Genomic DNA, 24,049 nt, shown 5'->3' on the forward strand with positions numbered 1-24,049 from the left:
CGCGGCGTGGCGAAAGCAGCCGCTGCCCCGCCGCCGCCGGGTGCCGTGTTCCCGGTGCCAGCGGTGCGGGGCCTGTTACCTGGAAAGGAGAAATAACCCGAAGCGGGGCAGGTCCCCCGCGGGGCGGCACGCCGACGGTTTTATTCGCTGTCTTACGCGCAGAGAGAAAGGGGAAGGCGGCTTACCCAGCCCGCCAGGAAACAGGTGGAAAAGTTCCACGTCGAGCAGAGTCTTGCAAGCCAAAGCCGCTAGTTTCGTGAGAGCTGCTGGGAAATGAGTTCAGGTCCTTGCTGTATAGTTGCACCTCACGTATTATTACTTTGACAGTAACGGGTGCAGTTTTGTAGCTAGAGATGCCAGGTAAAACTTCATGGCAAGAGCTGGTATTATAAATGGCTGTACAGAGGGATTTTGTGAGACAGTAGCAGCAATTTTTCTCGGGGTTTGTTCTTGATGTCAGAATGAGGGTTGCATAGGAAGAAGCGAAAGAAGAATGAGGAAAGGGAAGATCTGGGAAAAGCCAGAGAACATGTACCAAGTAGAAAGAAGAAAAAAAGTCTGAAGGGGAGAAGAAAACGCAGATACAGTGCTGAAAAAGTACAGGGTAAAAAGATGCCACAGAAGCAGGATTCATTGTTAAAATTTTGTGTCTAGTTAACAGAGAGGATGAGAGAGACAGTGGGTTGAAATGTGTGATTTAGATAAAAACAGTCCAGTAGCTAGCTGACTTAGAGATTCTTCTTTGCAGTTTGACCAGCTCAGTACTATTTAGATACTCTTGGCACTTGCACAGTGGAAAATTCAGAAGTATACAGGGAAATAGTGGTAAAATTCACTGCGTAACATCACTGAATGTTTTCCTTGCTCTTCAGCCAAACCTATTATTAAGTCATATTAAAAAAACGCAGTAGGAATGTGATTGACAGTGCGTTACTATTAAATACAAAACTCTACTCAGCAGATTCTGTGTTTAAACAGCAGAGTAATAGGCTTGTGGGTCTGGGACAGCCAAGGTCCATTTCAAGCTAGTTAGTGAAAGTTTTACACTGTGAGGCCATCTTTATTCTAGTGTGGAAATAGTTGTAGTGGATTTTTTTTCTTGCTTGGCTTAAACCTACTGCCGCCTTGTCACAGAGATGTTCTTGTCTTGACAGAGGTGTCAGCTTGTGTCAGTAGGGTGATCCATGTTTTTTTACAATTGAATACTATGCTTTGTCAGCTTTTTTGTTTGTTTGCTTTTAATGACAAACCATGTCACAGCTGAAAATGAAACTAGGGTTCCTGTATAATTTTGAATGTGATACTCCTAATATTTGTGTGGCATCTTTGGTGAGATATTAATTTTCTCCTGAAAGCGGTGCCTGTTAGTAATAGAGCAGTTGCACCCACAAACTGGTTCACATATGAGCCTATCATATATGATACACAATTTAAAAAAAAAAAAAAATTGCTTACTAAGTGAAGGTTCTTACTAATTGCATTTTATGGTACCTGCTGCATGTTAACTGCATTTGCAGATAGGCATGAAGATAAAATTCTTTAGCCAGTAAGCCTGCACATTAATCAGGGGTTGATCCAATTAGCATGTGTTAAAGGAGGAACTCTCATCAGTAGGATTTGATTTAGAAAACAGTCTCATTTTACGATAACTTTGAAAGAGATCTCTTTCCCACCAGAAGTAGTAAAAGAAGTAAAGAGAAAGTGAAGGGCAGGCAAATGCACTTAGTGTGGCTTATACGAAAGAGATGGTATAATGTGCAAACAGCAACTGCTTTCCTTTTCTGGCAGTGTGTCTCAGAATGTGATTACACTTTAAAAAATGAACTTCTTGCAAAAGTGATATTGAATCATACCCATATGTGGATATCTGTTCTTATACAGGCAATAGCGCTTTTACCATTCGCCATGACACACTGAACAAGTGCATGCAAGTCAAAAACTCACGAATAGTGATAGATGACTGCGAGGAGACAAGTGAGGCTTTATGGAAATGGGTATCCCGGAATCGCCTCTTTCATTTGGGGTCCAAGCAGTGCCTGGGACTTGATATATTCACCAAATCACTGTCTCGTCTGAAAATGGTTGAGTGTAACTCAGAACTAATGCTGTGGTGGCGGTGTGCTGATGGTTCCATCTTCGGGGCATCTCAGTACAAAGTGACTATTAAGGGTACCTATGTAACTGCAAGCGTCAATGCAACAGACCAGTGGAGAAGCAACAGTTCCTCGGGTGATGTATGTCAGTATCCTTACCATGGTAAGTTTCCATGGAGGGTTGAAGGAGTTTTTTGTTGTTCTTAAGGGCTTTTTGCTCCATGACTATGCCAGTAAATTCTTAATATTAATCATATGAAAAGACTGATCAGTAAAGCAATAGCATGTTTTGCTCTAGAGAGATATTGATATTCAAGTATGAAACTTTAAGCGTTTTTAATAAAAAATAAATATGCGGAACTGCAGAAGTTGTGTTATCATGTGGCTTTCTTGGCATGTTTATATCCCTCCCTTCATATGTTAGTGAAAGCCTATTTAATTATGAAATATCAAGCACCTTCTATCAGAACTGACACTACCCTCTTCACAGTGATTGGAATTTTGCTGTTAGAAGGGTATGAGTGTATTTTCCTTGCTGGTAGGCTGTACAATCAAATTCAGTGCATGCTGCTAGCTTGCAGCCTGTTGGGCTGTCAGGAACCATCCATTTGCCTTGGTCTGCTAGTCACTTTGCTTGCCATGGAAGTCAGTCTCATCTGAAATCTCATGCTTGCTGGAAGAAGTGGTTAAAACTTGCTTAACCATATTTAAGAGCAGAATTTTCTTTTTATTTGAATTGTTCAAAGTGGCCAGTCTGGAGAGCCCAGTAGGCTTTAGTTTGAAATGTTTACCTCTCCTGTATGTATTGATTCCTAGAGCCTTGTTCTGTATTACTCTGCAAACCGCCTGGATTTCAACAGGACAGTGTATTTATCCCTAACTTACTAGGAGGGCTGAGACAAGTTTCTGCTGTGTTATGCCTCACTTGGAAGAAAAAGTACAGAAAAATATTTTCTTCTCATTTCTTTCAGTTTTGGCATTGTTGTATATTACCTGTGACAACAAGATTGCATGTTTGTAAGTTAGCTGTGTCTGTACAGGCTGTAAGATTGATTCGCTGTCCTTTCTCCCCTAGACAACTTGTATCTATGTCTTTTAATTTTTTTTTCCTGCAGAGGTTTATACCAAAGATGGGAACTCCTATGGAAAACCCTGTGAGTTCCCCTTCCTGTATAATAAGACATGGCATCATGACTGCATTCAGGATGAAACGCATACGGGTGGGAAGTGGTGTGCCACATCTGAAGATTATACTCATGATGGCAAATGGGGAATCTGCTTACAACCAGGCACGTTGAGTTTCTAAGTAGATGTCCCAAGAGCATTCTCTCAATTTGCATGTGTATGGCTCCACCTTGGTGTAGCACATTGCTGTAAAGCTGGGCAAAAGCAGGTGGCTTTTCTGTTCCAGTGTGGACAGGACAATCACCACAGACTTGCTCTGCAGTCTATGTGATTACCAATATAAAAATCTGTAGATTTTACATTATTACTTTATATAATTTTTCTTCTGAAACTTTCGTGATGTTTCAGTATAGTTGTAATTACAAGTACCTTCTGCTTCCTTTAAACAGAGGATGGTTGTCATGATATCTGGGAACGTGACCCAGAGTCTGAAAGTTGCTACCAATTTAATACACAATCTGCTCTTTCTTGGAAGGAAGCTTATATTTCATGCCAGAGGCAAGGGGGGGATCTACTTAGCATCCAAAATGCATCTGAATTAAGCTACATACAAGGTAGGTGTAATTATTCACATATGAATATCAGGAATTCTTGACAAATTAACATGAAGTGAAGGCAGCATTTTGGTTTCTGTCTTTAAAATCTGGGTGAAAACTTGCTTGTGGTTAGATGCATCGGTGCTTTGCTAATCTTTCTTTAGAGGTTTGTTTTTTTTTTTTAAATTTGTCTGTGTGATTTCATTGTAGTGGTTAGCTGTTGTTCATATTTATAATGAGGAATGTCCACAAATTCTTAAATACAAGCTAGGGTAGCAGCTGGTGTTCTAGCAGCATGTTACCCACTCTTCATGAAACTGTCCTCACTAATGTTCATGCTTGTCCTGGAGGAATTACCAGTGTATCTTTGGGAATATAAAACCAAAGGAAAAACACTGGAAGGCATTAGGAGGGAAGACTTGTGTGGATAAATTCCTCCTCAGTTCAAGAAAGTTTGCGTGTCCGATTATAGTAGCAATCTGTCTTTCCTCAAATGCATGCCCTTGCAGATAACATTTTTAATTTAAAGCAGACAAATAAAGGATGAATGTTTTATACTAATGGTTTTCTTTTTAAAAATCTCCAGCTAAGGATGGTGTTGCTGAGATCTTTTGGATTGGCTTAAATCAGCTGGATGTTTCTGGAGGCTGGCAGTGGTCAGATCACAAACCTTTGAATTTTCTCAACTGGCACCCAGGTAATGTTTCTGGTGGTATCAACAACATTCACAATACTTAACTCACACTTTGGGGTTTTTTTACCCCCCTTGTGGTGGTTTAAACCCAGCTGTCAAGTAAGCACCACCCAGCCACTCACTCACTCTCCGTGGTGGGGGAAGCCAAAAAGTACCATTGCAAAGAGGCTCCAAGGGAAGCTGGGGAGTGCCAAAAAAAAAAAAAAAAAGAGTTCTCTGTGTCTTTATATTTGGGGGTTTGTCTCAAGTTTCTGTTAAGGTGAGGCTTATGGTTAGTGTTGAGAGAAAGTGTGCAGTGCTGTATTTGGAGTGGGGTTGGAAAGGGGCTGCCAAAGGAAACTGAGAGATGCAAAAAGGATTCTCCCCTGAGATATTTCTAGTCTGGGAAAGTGCTCAGCCAAGGGTTTGTTGTATTGCAAATAGAACTTTCTTCCTGGTTCTATGATGAAGCATTAGAAAAGAAGTCTAGATTCCTTGATTCTGAAACTTTCTGCCTTACAAAAAACTTTCTGTTGGACCTGTGGTAGGACAGGTGTCTTCTTTCAAAGCAAGTTATGTTCTTCAAATACAAGGTGCTCTACCGTGCGAAGTATATTACCCTTGTATTGAAAAGCCGTAGAAAAAAGAAGCAGTCATTACCTTACTGTTTGATAACTTGTCCTCTTCTATATTTATTTGTTCCTGCTTATAGATATGCAGAGTTTGTCCCCACTGGATGGAACTAGCTGTGTGGTGATGGATGCTGCCTCAGGTCAGTGGCAGAGTTACCACTGTGGGACTCCACTTCCATATGTTTGCAAGAAATCACTCAGTGAAGTTTCAAGCCTCCCAGGTAGGACAGCTTGCATTTTTGTTTTTGTATGTTAATATGAGTGTAATGTTCATTTATGGAGTCTTTTTTTTTTCCCTCCCCCAGCCTTCTGAGATGTCTCTGCCAAAACACTTTCACAACAGCTTTGGGTTTTTTAGCAGAGCAGAAGCAAACTCTGTATCTTCAGTGTCAAGATGATGCATGACAAACAGCTTTCATTTTTTGCAGCTTTCTCATTCACACATAAAGCATTTCCCAGCACAGTCCTGCCCTTTTCATCACGTTTTTCTCCATGGCTTTTACCTTCTTTCATGTGCTACTGAAAGTCTGGAGCTGACAGTTGCACCTCGAACCTTTCCATCTCTGCTTTAAGCCCATTTCTCTCACTCTTGGTGTGTACTGACTTAAAATGGGACCCACCTGAGGCTTAGATCAAACTCTGTTGAATTCAAATAGAGGTAGTTAAATGATCTTACAATTCTCTGAAACCAGGCTCACCCCTGGAAAACTGAGTGCATGAGTTGGTAGTTTCCCGAATGTAATCTTCACTGGATCCATAACAACTCTTGCAAGAGTTCAGGAAAGTTTGCATGTCCCACTAACTTCTGCCTGCCTCATGGCCCCAGACCATTACAAATCCCCATAATGCTGTTCAGTCAGATCTATTTGCTTGACTAAACTGTGTCTCTTGCTTAAAACATTAGCCCTGAAGAGATGTGAGCACATTCTGATTGCTGTATTCTGGCTGTTTGCAAGGTGCTGCCAGATTTAAAACATGAAAAAAATGCCAACTTGCTGCACTAGCCAACATAAAACAAAAGCCTCAGATTCTCTTTGTCTTCACTGTTAGAGTTGTGGAGGCACTTGGATACTCGCTGTGATTCGGGCTGGCTTCCCCACAATGGTTTTTGCTACATGCTGATGAACAACCAGGCCCCTTGGAGTACGGCAGATGAGTTGTGCAAAGCAAGCAGGAGTAACCTCATCAGCATACACTCATTAGCAGATGTCGAGCTGATTGTTACAATGCTTCATAATGGTGAGTTGGGATATTTCTAAAGCACAAAGTGCTGCGCACCGTGAATTACGAACCGCTTTCTGTGGTCTAGCATATGATTATCATAAGCTCTAGCTTTTAAATGAAGGTGCTAGTGCTGAGCTTGTACCCAGGTAAGTGCTGAGTATTGCTGTTCAGGTTCAGGCCATCTGTGTTAGCTCTTGTTTTGGTTTGATCTATTTATATTTATTTATTTACTTACTTACTGGGTTAACCTACTTCGAGTTGGTGTTTAATTTTCTCATTCAAAGAGAATCACAGATAGTTTGGTCCATATTTTGACTACTGAATGAGCTGATAAATGTTATCTGTATTCTTTGGTCTTATGATTTGGTCTGCACTCTAAAAAATAAATTTGGTTGAGCTGTTTTTGCTTGTGTGTTCATTATTGGTTTTTTTTCCTGTTTGTTACTTTCCCTGTGAAACCTATATTCATGAACATCGGTTAAGAAACAAGGTAATGGCGATACATTGTACTTGGCTCAAATCTGCTTTCTTGCTGTAAGGAAAAGAATTGTGACACTTATGCTGTGCACTGAGCTTACTTATGCTGATTTCACATTTCTTTCCAATTATGTGGAATATTATTTTGAAACTACACTGTTATCCTAATTTTAAATTACAGATGCCAAAGAAGAAATGTGGCTGGGTCTCAGGAATGAAGATGTACCAACCTTGTTCAAATGGTCAGATCAATCAGCTGTGGTTTTTACATACTGGGATCAGAATGAACCAAAAGTTCCTTTCAACAGCACTCCTAACTGTGTGTCATATTCGGGTGAGGTAAGAATAGAGTGTTTGTGTTTTCTGTGTTTTTTTCCATCATAGTAGAGGCAACATTGATGTGTGTGGAAGTCCAGGAGGCGGGGTCAGGCAGATAACATTTTATTTCTGGAATAATCTTTAAAATGCAGATAATTTTTATACAAGCAAATTTCTCAAAATTACTTAGCTGACACTTAGTAGCTTTGTACTGCAAAGAATGGAAGAAATTGCTCACAGCATTGAGACTGCCACTGCTGTTGGCCAGCCAGTTGCCCTTGTTGTTTTGCATTTTGGGTTCCTGCCTGTCCGTGGCAGAGAGCTAGGAAAGAGGTGGGCCAAAGTATTGAAAGGAAAAGCTGGGTTCAGTCATCTCCATCCCAATTTGGGCCACCCTGTCTGAGGACGGGGTTAGATACCTCTTAAAGGGAAGAGTAGAGGACAGGTACTGGGGGGAAGGAGAGGAAGCAGGGTGTATCCAAACTCCCATATTCAGTTGAAAACTGGGACAAATTTCTGCCTGCTATACTGTCCGACTGGCAGTGGAGCTCATGTGCCCGGCTCCTTTGAGCTGTCACCTCCTGCCTCTACAGTAAACTGAGCATGCTCCTTGCACCAATTCCCTCTGTGATCCAAGAGCTGGCACCACCCTGACCTCTCCTTCCCTTTTCAGATGTGATCTGGAATCCTTACATCTCCACATTTGTCAGCTTTCTCTCTCCCTTCCCAACCTGCACCTATGCATATAATCCAGGACATCCCGCCCCTGATGTTTTTGCTATAGGTGTTTTGGCTTTCCTCCTTAGGAAAAGTCAGGAACTGCACTGTGAAAATGGGAAGCTTTTACACTTTTACATACTTTTTTTTTTTTTTCCTTTTCCTTCTCATAGCTGGGACAGTGGAGAGTCAAATCCTGTGAAGAAAAATTTAAATACGTGTGCAAGAAAAAAGGAGAGATTTTGAATGAAACAAAATCAGATAAAAGTTGTTCATTGGAAGAGGTAATAGGAAGTCTGTATCTCTTTCACATGGTTCAGAAAGCTTCATATAATCATGTATTTCCTCTATATCCCATTACCTTCTTGCCTATACAATAAAATCTATGGAACATCTTAGATGCAAAAGGACATAGATATAGCATGAGCCAAATTTCAAGTTCTCTAAGCAGGCTCTGGATGGATTACCATGCTGTTGATTGATGAAAGTATTATGAGCTTGGACCCAGGAGATGTTGTGGTTTATTTATATGTTTAGTTGAAAAAAAAAATTTACTTTTTCTACGTATGTTATTTCTAACACCATTTGTGCAGTTTTTTTTTGCTTTAAGCATGTTTTAAATTTTAGGATAAGCACATTGCAGCATAAAGATATGCAGAGATTGATAATTGAGATTAGGTTTCTGTTACACTTCACTTGGCTGTCGTTTTTGTTCTTTCACTTAAAATAAATCCAAAAAAACCCTCTCACTTTTATTCATTTTATTTCCCAGTATAACATGTTACAGCATAGATAAGACTCGAGAGGAAGTCTTTTTTGTTTTGAAGAATCTTGGGATGATATTACTATCTACTTCAGAGTTCTTTGGTTCAGTTGTGTGGCATATTGCCTGCAACAGGAAACATGTTTTCCTCCTATCTTTCTGCACAACCTCAGGGTATTTTTACTCTGTCTCTCTGGAGACTGCCAGCATGTAGAATCGCAGCTTTCTGTGCTGTTCAGATACCGGTGTCACTGGTAGGCTGGCAAAGAGGTAACATACTAATATTCCTTGAAATTTCAGTGTAAATATAGGGGAAAACATTTAAATAATAGAGAAATTTTGTAAGTTTACACATTTTCAGTATAAAATATTTTCTTCAGAAGAAACACTAGTAATGACCTCTTATTATTCCTCTGTATCCTGGCATTAGTGGAACAGCATGAAAACTCCTATTGTTTTGAATAGGACTAGGCTGTCGCCCTTGTGTTTCTCTCTCTAAATGTACATGGCAGTCAGAAGGCTCTGCAGAGTCCAGCTAAAACAGTGGTGTATTTTATTCCTGTGATTGCATTATTTCTTAGAACTGTGAATCTGAGAGTTGATGATACTGGTCCTTGTATGTGATGCACTGCATTTCTTTCTTGTATATGCTGTGCCAGCTTGTGAGAACCAGGCAATGATAGCAATGATTTATTTTCTGTTGTAGATAATGCCTAAATTAGGTTGTTATGTATAAACATGTTTTTCATTCTCTAACTAGGGATGGGAGAGACACGGAAACTACTGTTACAAGGTTTATAAAACAGAAGTTTCATTTGGAGCACAGTGCAATCTTACAGTGATGAACAGGTAAAGCACATCTTTGTAATTTATTTGCAGGTTTTACAGTACGATCTTTGAGATACAGTCAGAGACTAAAACCTCTGTATGCTAATTAGTGGTTTATTTAAAAAAAATAAAAAGAATCATAGAATCATAGGGGTTGGAAGGGACCTCAAAAGATCATCTAGTCCAACCCCCCTACCAGAGAAGGGCCACCTAGAGTACATCACCCAGGAAGGTGTCCAGGCGGGTTTTGAATGACTCCAGTGAAGGAGACTCCACAACCTCTCTGGGCAGCCTGTTCCAGTGCTCCGTCACCCTCACAGTAAAAAAATTTTTCCTGATATTCACCTTGAACCTCCTATGCTCCAATTTGCACCCATTACCCCTTGTCCTATCATAGGTCATCACTGAAAAAAGCTTAATTCCATCTTCAAAAAAGAGACTTGCTTTTGTGAAGAACTAGCAAATCATATTTTCCACAGTGTGACAGTGGTAAATGTAGAGTGTAAAACCTTGGAAGTATGTGACTTCCCAGCCTGCTAACCCCATGTTAAATATGGGATGGCCTGGGCAACGACTTGAACTAACTCCTGTAATAATGTGCCTGATTTTCAATGTGTCTCAATAGTTTCAGATATCTTTCAAATATTGACTCAACTTGATCTGTGAATTTTCAGATTTGAGCAAGAATTTGTAAACAGTCTGATTAGAAAGCATACCAAAGTGGAAAAAAAGTACTTCTGGACTGGTTTGCAGGATATTAGCCAATCAGGAATATATTCCTGGGGTACAGTGGATGGTGAAAAAACTGAAGCTGTGAAATACACTAACTGGAATTCCTTGCAACCAGGTAAATTTAACAGTTAAAAAAGTATGTAAATATGCTATCATTTTACATTGAGCAATCATTGGAGTACCATGCTACAGAACTCCAAGCATGTAGTAAAATAATCTTTCATAAATCTATGGATATTTTTTTTTAAAAACCAGCCAACAGTTTTTAAATATGTCTTTGGTGGCTTTAATCGTAGAATTTTCAGGAGGATGTGTGGCCATGCCCAGTGGAAATTCTCTTGGAAAGTGGGAAACTAAGGACTGTAAAACCACAAAAGCGTTTTCTATCTGCAAAAAATATATTGGGCTGCCTAAGGAACCAGAAGTACTCCCAAAGCCAACTGATCCCTGTCCCCCTGGGTGGCACAATGGATCTGGCCTTGCCTGCTACAAGGTAAAATGTTATTCCTGTTAGATGTTAATTGTTCATGACTGCCTTGCAGCAAGTGTGTGACTAGCCATTTTGTGGCATGTGGCTGCTCTGCAGGGTGTTTACCTGGGAGGAGGAGTTCATGTTGATGCAGGTTGCCTGCCTTCGTGTACTCTCAGGCGTCCCCCTCTGCTGTCGCTGAGGGGCGCCATGCGCCTCGCCCGGGGCTTCCCGCGGCCGGCTCTGCACCTCAGAGCTGAGTGGGGCCGCAGCGTTCAGCCTGCGCTGCCGGCTCTGGGAGCCTGGTCCTTGTGGAGGGTGCTGTGTGTGCATCCAGCCTGCCTGCCACCGACTGGCACGCAGACACCTTTCCACCACCTCCCCTTGTCTTTTTCCTTTCTGTACCCGAAGAGTGTAGATAGGAGAGGTGGGATTTTCTCTGCTTTGAATGTGGATATCAAACTTTATCAAAAAAGCGCAGCCTCAGTTGTATTTTACCATTTTTGAAGTAAGCAGCTGTGCTTTAGCTGGAATTAAACAAGTTTGCATTTAGAAATGCATATTTTTCCCCTCAAGTTAAAACTAAGGCTGTTTATTGGATTGTTTATTCATTATTTCTGGACTCAGTGTCTGCAATGAACTATGTCTTGTAAACAGCTCATATGGCAAGTGGGGAAACCCAGCTTGAATAACAAGGCTGTGGGCAAGGCTCCCAAAGGGATGGGTCTAGCTGATGTGTGGCAGAGCTGTCCCACAGCTGATGGGATTTGACAGCTGGCGCTGGCAGCTTCTCCTAAACGCGTGTTGACCGAGTGCAGCGTGTCTGTGCAGAGATACAGCTGATGGGAATTGTCTTGAACTGAAGTCAAGGGGATCAAGTGGACATGTTAGCTGTGGTGTATAAGCCAGATATGCAACTCTGATACATACAGGTAGCAAAGGGCATGACAAAAAACTTTATTCACCTGCAGCACTCAAATGCTGGGTCCTGGATTCAGTGAACACCTGGCTTTGCGGTTCACCCTAAGTTAGGAAGAGCAACATCCCTTAAAACCTCTTGTTAGGCTTGCAGTTTTGGAATGGGTTGGGTGTTGTTTTCTAAAATCTTTGTGGTAAACAAAAACAGAGTAATTTTGCCATATGGAATATGCTGCATATGAAACAAATGTTGTCAGCTTAACTTCAGAGTCTGCCTGTTGTCAAACAAAATGAAAAATATAAAATCACTGTTAAGGAGTCAAGCACTTTCCCTATGGAAACATCAGTTATTCATTCCTGCCTAGGGTGGCCATGTTTGAGTCGTAGTAGAAGTGTTTAAAAAATATTGTCATTTGTGTTGTTTTCTGCTCTGATGTTTGGCTGTGTTTGAAGTTTTTCCACAGTGAAAGAGTGCTGCGAACCAGGACCTGGGAAGAGGCGGAAAGGTTCTGTGAAGCCCTTGGAGGCCATCTGCCTAGTTTCAGTCACTCAGAAGAAATCAAGGCACTTCATTCTATCCTGAGAAAAATAATCAGGTAACAAACCAGCCATGCACTAAAATTTTTATTTCGGTTGCATTCTGCAGCAGATCGCAAGTGCTGCTGCTGACCCCAAATGGCAAGTATGAGGTAGCGTGCAGTAGGGGCTGTGTTTCCCACAGTAAAAAAGGCTAGATGTGGCATTTGAACTGCTGGTCATGTCACTGCCTTCCTGGAAAATGTCAAGGGAGCACAGCTTGGACAAATATTTCACATTGCTAGAGGAGTGCAGGAAAAGAGAGATTTGCTTTAAGCATCTTCCATTGCACGAATTTACGTTTGTTGAATTTTGGTGCAACTAGATGGTAGCTGTTTCTACTTTTCACTGATATGTTCTTTAGAGATGAGTTATTATTTCAGTTTTTCAGATAGGTCTCATCTTTATTCATTAAATACTTGATGACTAAACTGGGTACTACTGTCTTGAAAATGTGAGTAATGTAGTGTCCAGCAATCTGGTTGGCGCAGATCCCATTTGGCATAACTGCAATAACACTATATGGGCATTAGATGGGTGTGTTGAGTTTGCTGGTATCAACAAATTAAATGCTACATAATTTATGAGTCTAAGACTCTATTTTTAATCAAAGGAACTGTCACTCCAAAGCTTTATTAGGCATAGGTGTGATGTCAGATCGTTGTGTAATGGTTTTTTTTGATTGGCAACCTGTTTTTTCAGAACTTTTGCCAGCTTAAACTCAAGTGCTGCCAGTTATATGCTCTAAATTTTTTCATCAACAAACTAAATTGGGATTATTTTAGAAGCTGCCAGCGTGCAACACTGATGAAATTTTAAAACTTGATGACTGAAGAGATGCTTTCTTGAAAACCCAGTGAACTTTTTTTAGAAAGTGTACAAGTCACGAAAACTACTCAGTGTTTATGTTAATAAGAGGCAAAACCAAGCTTGTGTGCTCTATATATAGACGGTTTAGCTTGTATAAAAGCCACTTGTGATTCCTTTGCTAAAGTGACTAGAGACCCTGAAATAAAAATTGGTGCACAAATTACTTTTAGCTATAGATCTTAGTATACTGTTTTGCAATTACAAATTTTGTTTTAGTATACCTAATCTAATATGAAACATGAACGGAGAAGTAAATGATTTTATTTTCCTACAAGTACTCAGGACTACTTTTCATCTTGCAGACCATCTGAGGTATTAATTATAGTTAATGGCCATTTTTTGTTAAGGTGGAGACATTTTTTTCTGTCTTTCCAGAAAGTCAGCTGGCACATGATGCTACTGTATTTCAGAAAATTTAACTTAGCATGGAAGAAGGAAAGTCCTAGTATTTCAGTATTATTCTGCCAGAACTTAAATAAGGCACAATGTATTGAGCCCAGTATAAATTGAATTGCAGTCAGTGTTGCAGTAACTGCATGTGTCAAATATAACCCAAACCACAGTATTTTCATCTGGATTAACCCCTTTTCAAGCACTGCAGAATGTCCCAAACAGAAATACTGTGTATTTGATATTGCCTGAAGTCTTTTAAGTAGTGTGTGTTTGTTTAGATAACATAATGAAGTGTTTAAGTTAGCTATGCTTTTAAATTACTCAGAGGTAGTGATTATATAAAGCATTTTGGAGATCAAGAGTCAAGTGTAGCTTGTCTGAAAACAAGCTCATTTGAGATAGGAGAGAAGAAACCAAATGAGTTATTTCACCGATAACAAACAATTTAGGTAACTGGGACAATCTCCCTCAGATATTGTTAGATGTGATTGGCTGCTGTAGTGTGCTGGCATGCATCTGTGTTCCCTGCACTTCATCGGGGCAAACCCTGCCTTAAACTATTCATTCAGAGCATTCATTTCAGCTTGGGGAAAGAGCCACACCTTGGCTCCTGTGGTTTCGGGTTTTTTTTCCCCTTGCACAGTTGTCCAGTGACTCATTGAGAACTGTTTGTTTTTAAATGTTAGCAAAAGTCAGTTTGGTTCACCAAGAAAAGGGCAGTTTGCCTAGTCCATTCTGTTCTTTACTCGGATTCCACCTTAGAGGCAAATAAGAGCTAGAATTGCTCCAGCCAAGTTGGGTGGTTGCCATTGGAAAGGAAAAGAAAGTTTGCCTGCCAGCCTTCTCGTCTAGAAGAAATAGGAGATAACCTCTCTACAGTTTGAGGGATGTGATACAGGCAGAACAGATCCTGTGCAGTTGTTTCTATTCCTCCAGGATTGTTTTGGTGAGCATTCTGCAGCTTATAGCTGGCAGTGCTGCTGGATACAAGGAGAGTAGCAGCTTGGATTACTTAGAAATAACATTTCAATGAGGTGTCCAAGGTGTCCACCTGACTGGGAAAGAAATCAGTTGCCTTTTATATGCACAGTTCTGCTGCTGTAATTGTTCTGAATCTGGAAGGCCTCACTAACACTAAAGCTTTCAAGAAAAAAAAAAATGTTATTCTCAACACACTGACCAAAACAGCAGTAAAGCTGAGATGCAAGTTGTAGTAATTGCATTAATACAGCTTCTCTTGTCTCCTGCTAAAGAGTAGGTGATGAGCATTCAGCTGGTGGCAGTAGTCTGTTACAGAGGGAAAAGCAAAAGGTCAAACGGGCTTCATATACACTTTTAGGCCAGCACTGCCTAGGATTAAACAGTGCATTAAATTGCACCATTAGGGAGTTGGCCCAGTCATACACATTACCTGTTGTCAAGAGGTCAAACTACAAGCCACAGTAACTTCACTTAGTCTCTTAATCTTGTGTTGGAGCTGACATAAGGGACAGAAAAATTAGTTTTTCTATTTCAGCAGTTAGAATAGGACAGTAGAAAAATTGCTGGTTTATATTCCCTTCACATTGATCTAAACTGTATTTATCTACTCCTACACAACATTGACTTTTATGGAAGTTTTAGTTCTGTGTGAGAGAAAAGCTACCGGTATTCTGCAGGGATTGCTGGCAATTTAGAGTCTTTCATTGTTAATCAGTGTGGAGTCCATTGTAAACCACAAATGACACCTATTTTTTTATGTTATAACTCACAATAGTCTAGGTTTGATACCAGTGTATAAGATGAATTCTAAATGTTTTGCAGTGAGGAGACAGATACCTGAAGTACAAGTAAATTCATTGCTGCAAGCTTAGTTGCAGTAGAGAGTCCTACTTCACATTTATCATAAATACCTAGTGGAATTCTTTTCTGTGATGAAATGATAGTATCATTTCAGAGGGCTATCAAAACGTTTTACTTAAGCTTAAAAGTGCTACCCAGGATAGTGTAGCAGTTACTGAATTACTTATTCTCATGTCTGAACAGTTCCAAAAGAAACAAAAAATGTACGTTAATATATAAGTGCCCAGTCAGATGGAAAATGTTATATTTGCAGGGCAGTAAGATAAGCAGACAAATTCTTGACCTGTCACGCTTTAAACTTTTTTTTTTTTTACTTATTACATAAAAGCCAAATACAAGCTGAAAGACTTTGAAAAATTGCTCTACTTTCTCAGGTAATTACTGCAGATCCTCCTGAAATGAATGTCTTTTCTACTAAAAAAAATTCTTTTTAGTAGATATTCCTCTGTGATGATCAATTGCTTAAACCACACTAAGCCTGTAGGTGACAATTAGGAGGGGAGGGTTATGCAATGTCTGACTCATAATTGGAAAGAAGAATCACAGAAGAATAAAATCCTAAAGGGAAATTGCCGAAAGCCACTTTAGCCGCTTGACAGCTGTGAATATTTGACTTACAGTTTCCCCTCTGGAGTGATATGGGGAATTTAGTCTCTTCAAAGGCTCCTTAGTAATATCATTAAAAGACTAGAGACTATTCAGGATGATAAGATCACACTAGTGTGATCACACTATCACACCAATGTCAGAAAATTAATACTGGACTTGAGAAAAAAAACAAACAAACAAACAAAAAAAAACAAATGTAAGATTTGTTGATTGCTGATGCTTTTATGCCTAATGGAAACATTACCAAATAAAATGCTATTGCCCTTCTTGGATTTCATGTACTTGGCTCACATACTCTGGAGTGAGCTGCTGTTTGTTGGTGTTGTACTGTCAACTATTTCAAGCTCAGTTTACCATCTTTATAGTGATGTGTATAGAAAGGTAGTGGCACATTCTTAACAAAGAATGTCTTAAAATTGCCCCATGATTAATATCACTTATACATATAAGCCTGGGTGTTGAGTCCATCCCTCCATGTAATAAAGTTATTTTCATAAACTTTCCAAGTTCTCTCTTAAAATCACTGAGTTTGACAGCACTAAATTTTTTGGAGCCTGGTCCAAACTCTGACCTCTGCTGGTCAGACATCTTTTTACAATTTTGAGCCTAAATTTATATCCTCCTTATGGTTCCACAAAGGCACAATAGCCTTTCTGCTCAAGTAGCCCTTTCTTCTTGGGGGTTTAGTACCCTAATATATTGTAAAGAATAACTGTATCCTTTCCCTCTGTTTTTTTTTTTTTTTTTGCAAAGCTAGACAAGAAAATCCTTAATTCTTATTAGTAACCTAAACTCTTAATTTCCTCAAATATCCTGTATTCCGTCTCTGTACTTGGTACAACACAAGTTTATGGAATAGTACTCCTGATAGAGTTTTACAAGAGCCCTGTACTATGTGGCATCAATACTTTACTATCACTGTTGGACCAGAAGTAGAGGCTGCCATACAAAACTAACCTGGCAGTTTGACTAGCACATATTTCATTGTCCTATGATATGTTTAGGTTGATAAGCAGTAGCAGAGTATGGTAAAAGCTGTTACTGCTGATTTAAGTATTTTTATTGTAAACCCATTTTTGAGGGGAACTTTGTACCTTGGAGCATAGCGGAAATTCTGAATTTAAGCATCCCCTGCTTATGAAAAATGAAGAGGTAAAATCTAGAAAAAAAAAATACAGTCCTGAACTATAGTTTTGCAAAATGGAGTAAAATTTCAGTTGCCATTCTTTTGTGTGAGCACTGGAGTCAGTGGTGCTATGTGCTCATTTACATCTATGCCTCTTTTATGAAGGTGCATGATTGAAATACATGCCAACGATTAGTTTGTTGATATCACTGACAAGCTTATGGGAAATAGGAAGCCGTTTATTCTGTATGGGTAGAAATTTTCTTGTGGTTGAGGAAGAGCATATTTGAGCTGATGGTGTAGAGAAAGACAACCTGAGATGGACAAGAGAAGAAGCAAGCCAAATAACCACTCTGTGTGTGATTCTGAAAGAAAGTGTGGAAAGAGACCTTTATATCAAGCGACAACTGATGAAGTGGTGATGCAGTGAACAAAGACATTCTCTGATTTAGTAGTTTTCTCCGTGGTCAGAGAAAGACAAACTTAAATATGTTCTTAAAGAAAAGTGTAAAGAGGTCCTAGCCCTTATGCCTGTTTCCTCTTTGAACTGCTACAACCTGCAGTAGTAAACTTTTGGTTTTACTGCTTAAATCATAAGTAATGCTGTGACGTAGGTCAGTCTTTCTATTAAATGAGCTGAACCATATACTTGGCTTAAGATTTTGTCTTGTTTATTTACAGTAATGACAGATGGGTATGGATTGGAATGAATAAGAGGAGTCCAGATTCTTTGGGAACCTGGCAATGGAGTGATGATAAACCTGTAAGTTAACTTCTAACCAGGAAACATCATGTCCAGATTTGTTTCAACTTGCACTGGATTGAAAGTAAATTCATAAATATTTCAATTAAAATACGGCAGATCCTTCAACAGATGAATAATTCACAAGAATATTGAGCATTTAAGAGCTGCCATCGAGGCAGATTTCCAATTAAAAACATACCTTTAATAAGGTTAACCTGTTTTCTGTCTCTACTGCATTAAAATATTTTAACAGAAATTTAGTAGTAAACATCTAAGAGCTGATGGAGGGAGCAAAATATCTTCATGCCACAACAGAGGATAGGGCTTATCAGCTAATCTCCTTGATACCTCAAAAAATCTCACTCATTTATTTATCTGCCTGAAATTGGGAGTTGGCTCCCTCTCCCCCCCCCCCATAATAACAAGTAAACAGACTCAAAACTGATCTGTAACTGCCATTTAACTTGCAATTTAATTGTGATATACATAATGGGATCTCAGGTTTGGATGGTTATCTCTGGGAATTACCATAGCAAAAATAGTTCTAATGATTCTTTCCTCCTGCCTATCCTGCAGGTAACTAGTGTTGTTATGCCACTTGACTATCTAGAAGACGAATATGACACAAGAGACTGTGCTGCGTTAAAGGTTAGTTTCATGGTTTCTACTAACAGCTTGCATACTTTTACAGGGCAGTACTTGGAGGCTTTTGCCAGCCACATGTTGATTTTATGTTCACGGCTGAGCTGTTTTCTTTGCATAATGAAGAAGCTGATAGTGTTCCTTCTATCAATCCACACTCACTTGTTATCAGTTTCCCCTTATTCAAGCAGTTTCTTGTGAAGCAAGTGTTGTGCTAATGATAACCTTCCATAAGACTTCTCTGGAACTACCAAATACTTTATAACAATGCTATTCTCTGTTGCATAATGCCATGTTATGTATCTCTTGTATATTACACGTAACATTTAAGGATGTAACGTGAGTTTAAAACAAAAAAAGCAAACAGCCATACCAGTAACTTTTAAAATCTAGATTAGTTTTTCTGAACTGCAAATTAAGAAAAAGTTTGAAACCTAAAGTAGGGGAATGCAGTAGCCAGGGTAGAGTATGTGTTTGTGTTTATTGTGGTTTGCTTGTGTACTTCCTTGCTTGCTTGTGAAATAGACTGTAAGCACTGTGTCGGTTTGTAATTCATGTCTCTGCTTAATTCCTAATTATGTTCTTCATTGCTTAATTCAGTCTTGATGGCACGAGTTTTATAATGGCCTTTAGCTTTTTTGAAGCATCATGTGACTTCTTGCAAGATCATGCCAATACCATCCCTTCTTTTAACCTAATTAGAATGACATCTGCTTCTAGGATTTACTGAAGGAAAGGGTAGCTGCATCCCTTTGTTTCTGTTCATGGCTGTTTCCCCTCATTCTCTTCTCCTGTGTTCATGACTCCAGGATGACCTCCTGTCAGCATTAAGCTATAAAAAATTTTAGACAAGAGGAAAACGGTTTGTAGGGGATACTGAATATAGTAACCTCCCTCTCTGCCTGCTAGGTATAGACATGTTCTTTCACTAAATAATAAAAAATTCTCTTTACTGTAGATATCAGCAAGAGTGAAGTCAGATTTTAAACTTGATTGTAAGAAATAATCTTAAATAAAAATGTCAGTTCAGATGGTTTGTTCTGAGCAGAAATTAAAATAATTTCAGGGCAGCAAACTTAAGCCCTTCATCTAATTGCTTCACAAACTTGCCTTGCACGGAGAGTTAAAAGTTGAAGAGTTACAGTTGTATCTGCTAATTTTTTTTTTTTTCAAAGTAAGCTGTGGGACTAACACCACAGTAAAATATACTAATTTTGCCAAACTACGTTTTTAATACAGTTTCATTTCACATTTCAGAGGCCTATGCCATACTCACTCAGTTCTCTGTTTCTGCTTTTATACAGACCACACAATTTTCAAGGAGGTCATTGTGGAGGTTTTACTTCCATGAAGGCAGAGACCTGGAATTCTACTTCAAGCCTTTTGATTGTGAAGCTAAACTTGAATGGGTCTGCCAGATAACAAAAGGTAAACTACAGTTACATCCATTTATTAATGTAAGAGAGTTTATTACCACTGAGTTATTATTGCCCAATAACAGAAACTTTGCAAATAAGATTTTACCATTTCCTTTCTGAACTGCTAAGAGGACAATACCTCAAGATGTCTTGTCTGTATCACATGCAAACAGATGCACACTTATAATATTCAAAGATATATCAGAAAATGACCACAAGGAGGACACAGTATCACTGCTCCCATATTGTTTCTTGTCCCATGAAGCAAGAAGTGACTTCTTACTATGTCAAGTGACAAAAACCCACTGAATTGCAGCATTTGTGGACTTTACTTAATCTTTCTTGGTAGCAGACATCTTGGGTATGCAGTTTGCTGCAGCCTTAGATGAACTGGCTGCCTTCTGGTAAAACTTGTACGTTAGCTTCTCATTGTAGTGAGACAAAAGAGTGGGAATGCAGAAGAATGGCATGGGTATCTGCACAGATCCAGGTTTTCCCATGAAGTATGAGAGATGCTGTAATCCAGTAGGCTTTTATATTTTGGTTGTTTATTAAAAGGTGTTTCAGGCAATGAAACTTTCTTTTTGTGGGGAGATACAAGTAGATACATTATTTTGATACTTGTATTCTGCTTGGGATTGAAAAACACCAGTGTTTAAGACTGACCTATGCAAAACTCCCATTAGTTTTTCATCAGTTTATTTTAAACTATTAAAATAAAAAAATTCTCCTTTTATTTTCTCCATCCTGCATACTGAGAAGCATGAGTACCTTCCATCCAGTTCCACTATTGGTGACCCAAGTCTTGTTAGAAGGTGAACTTGAAGTGACTATTCTTTTTTTTTTTTTTTTTCCCCTCTGGACAGGTAGCACCCCAAAGACACCTGAGTGGTATGTACCAGGTAAATGGACCTTTTGCATGTTCTTCCATTATGTCTGGATAGTCGTTAACAGTCTCTATCTTTTACTAGTTTTGTTATGTTACTACTGTAATACTTGTTTGATACCAGCAAAGGTCACAACTGAAAGAATTTAACTCTGAGGGAGCTCAGGATGCAGGAAGGATCATTGGCTCTTCCCAGTGTCAAAATGAAATTTCTTAGTACATTCACAAAAAGAGGATGGGTTTTTCAGAACTGATTTCTTATGCATGTGATATTTCTTCTGCATAGATGAAATTGGAATTCATGGAGCCCCACTTGTTGTTGATGGAGCAGAACTGTGGTTTGTACCAGATAAAAACCTGAGTTTCCAGGAAGCTATTTTCTACTGTCAAAAAAATGACAGTGATTTGGCCTCTGTGGCGTCTTACCCAAAACTCAGGATAATACTGTCTCAAATAGAAAAGGTAAGGGGGTGTAATCTGTCTAACAGATACTTCCTACTATAGGGAAATTTTCTTGACAGTTTTTCCAAAATTGTCATCAATTTCTTTCTTTGTCTTGTTGGCCTTAATAGTTTTTTAATTGTATTGAAAAGATGAGTTTAAAGAGATTTCTTTTAATAACTGTCTTGTAAAAGAATTTTTAAATTTAAAAGTAGCCTTAACTGCATGGAAAAAAACCCCAAACATCTCCAACTGGAGAGAAAGTATGAGTTGTAAAATATGCGTTTCTCTATGGGTTGTAAAATATTGGGGGTTTTGTTCTTTATTCCCACAGTTATCAAACAGCGAACAGAAGTGGTGGCTGAAGTATATTGATTATGGCTACAGCTATCATTCACCGTACGTAGAGTAACTATGGCTTGCTGTATTGTAAGGGTTTTTTGTGTATGCTTTTTAGGAATATAGTTAACTAGAATGGTTTCCATAGGAAAATATTTTATCCCCAAATTTATAAAAGGTTACTTCTTCTGTATCGTCCCAAAGAAGTAAGATAAATAATTTGAACTAAGCTAGAAAAAAATACAGCATTATTCATTGTCCACTGTTCTGTGCTTTTGTTCATGTACCTGCAGCTATTCTTGCCATAGTAGACTTAGACCACACAGTACCTAAACCAGAGTAGAACTGTGTAGTGCTCAGACAAAGCAAATAGTGATGAAGATAGTATGGATGTACAATTAGAAAGTGGGTGTTTTTCAAAATATTGTTGAAATATTTTAATTACTTGCCAAATTCTGAGTTCTATTTCCATTACAAGCATTATTGACATCAAAAATTTAATTCATAATAACTTTATAATAACTGAATTCATAATTAATTTCTTGTGTGTGTATTGGAGCTCTGGGTTTCAGGCTGTTGGGTTTTAACATCTTGTCACATGAATCCTTGATGTCTGTGGTCCTACTAGCTAATGTATTCCACTGATCTTTAAAATGCTTTTATTGGATTTCTAAGCCCACTTCTATGCTCTGTTAATAACTGAGGAACTAGGGGAAAAAAAAAAAAAAAGATTGTGAAGAAAATAATGTTTATTTCCTCTAAGGGTATCTGAGAAATAGCTGAGAACAGGGAATAGGAGATAGGTTTAAGACATCACTCCTCCAGTTAGGTAATGCCAAAGTCTTAGAGGGCTTATATATATAATACAGCCCTGTAGAGCTAAGGTGGAAAGTATTTCATGACTGCAGAAAGTATCATGGGCTTCTTACAATGAAAACTTTTTGCATTCCAAAATACTGTAGCAGTATACTACTGTGAAAATGAAGCAGGGGTTGTTGCCCATTCTTCTCACTTGTCCTGACAGTGTGCTGCAATTACAGCATGGTGATAGATAACATCCTATCCCCATTCTGCTCAACAAAGTTAATTTGGGCATGGTACATAACTGCTGAACATACCACTTGTTTGTTCCTAGTCTAGTTTTTCCCCTCTGTCCTTTCCAGTGTTGTAGGGCAGCTCCTAGAAACAGTTACAAGCCCAAATTTTTGTTTGCGCTGGTTGTGTTGCTATCAGAGTTTCCACTTGAAGATTGCATGGGAATGGAGATTGACTCTGAAATGTTTATATCCAGTTTACAGTTATTTTCACGTTTCCATGATCGATTCCTGAGAGATTGCTGGTATGTTTCCAGAAAGAACTGGTATAGAGGTAAGGCTATTTTTATGTTTTCACCCCTCTCTGTCATTCTTATATTTAAAAAACAAACAAACAATTATTGTTCTGCCCAGATGCTTATATTGAATGTAAACTGATATTGAATTAAGAGTGAATGGCTTCTTGATAATAATCTGATTGAATTTTGAATCATTTATTTCTTCCTTAATGGTAGAAGCCATGGTAATATTTCTTGATGACAAAGGAAACCTGAATTCAGATAACAAATTTTTATGATTGATTATCACTCTTGTTATGACATAAATTAATTAGTCGTAAAGTATGCATGGCAATCGGAGTGTGAGAGGCATTACCGTAACTGTTTTTTAAAACTTGTTTCTGCAGACTACCCAGTTAACTGTAATGTGAAACTGCCCTTCATATGTGAAAAAAATAATGCCTCTTTACTAGAGAAACATGATCCCAGTTACCGCCCTGCTAAAGGAGGTTGCCCTAAAGGCTGGCATCAGTTCCGGAATAAGGTACAGAGATAATACAGATCAGCCAATCTTACCTATTTTTCATAGTCTAGTAAGCTGGAGTGCCCTGCTGAAAGAGGTGAGGAAGTAGCCCTTGTGTTCAGAAGTGGACCGGAAGGTTGCTTTCAAAAACTGTGTAGTGATTAAAATCATCTCCCCCACTTCTCTGTCCCATATGAAGGATTGATGGTTTCTGAATTTCAAAGCAGTAATTTCTAGGGTTTTTTTTTTCTTTCCTGTCACTGTATGTTTAGGTCCTAGAACACTGGTTTGTATTGTCTAGTCTTGGGCTCCGCTTCGAAGGAGGAGGAATAGAAAGGGAGAGGGTGAGGTTTCTGTGACAGAAGCGTCAATTCTCTCACTTAGTAAGGCAGGCAGCAAGCTGGCACACACTCTTCTTCCTAAGCTGCCTTCAAGACTTAACACTTTTAGGAGTTAGGAGCAGCTTTAAAGAGTTAAACGGGTCAGAAGCCATAGTACAGTATATTTCAGTACTGTGTTTTAAAGTGGTCATCTAAAGTCATAGTGAGACTGATCCCTGCTGTTTAGCCCACCATTATTCTGTACATAAGAAGGAGCATGTATCAAATCTGCACATTACATTGTGCCAAGGTTTGCAGATTTGCTTCATATTATTGCAGAATGTAGCTTTGGAGTAGCCATGTAGTTTCTCCCAAAAGGTAAAGCATTACAATGCAGGTTCCTGACCAAACCCTATCTGACTTAGAATCATAGAATCCTTTA

At 38.9% G+C, this 24,049-nt stretch overlaps 1 protein-coding gene across 1 annotated transcript; it reads left to right on the plus strand.

The window, feature by feature from the left end:
* Positions 1-1,881: 1,881 nt before the first annotated feature.
* LY75 (lymphocyte antigen 75) lies at positions 1,882-23,308 on the plus strand (the record flags this gene model as incomplete). Its single annotated transcript, XM_008945160.1, has 20 exons — positions 1,882-2,256; positions 3,209-3,382; positions 3,668-3,832; positions 4,401-4,511; positions 5,200-5,340; positions 6,170-6,358; positions 7,002-7,159; positions 8,029-8,139; positions 9,379-9,467; positions 10,121-10,293; positions 10,475-10,671; positions 12,019-12,161; positions 17,663-17,744; positions 18,303-18,374; positions 19,673-19,796; positions 20,653-20,688; positions 20,959-21,134; positions 21,448-21,512; positions 22,744-22,820; positions 23,172-23,308. Coding segments are annotated over exons 1-20 (2,751 nt in total), but the record flags the coding sequence as incomplete, so codon positions are not given.
* Positions 23,309-24,049: the final 741 nt, after the last annotated feature.

The sequence above is a fragment of the Merops nubicus genome, unplaced genomic scaffold (assembly GCF_000691845.1).
Source record: "Merops nubicus isolate BGI_N331 unplaced genomic scaffold, ASM69184v1 Scaffold12658, whole genome shotgun sequence".
Classification (NCBI taxonomy): Eukaryota; Metazoa; Chordata; class Aves; order Coraciiformes; family Meropidae; genus Merops; species Merops nubicus.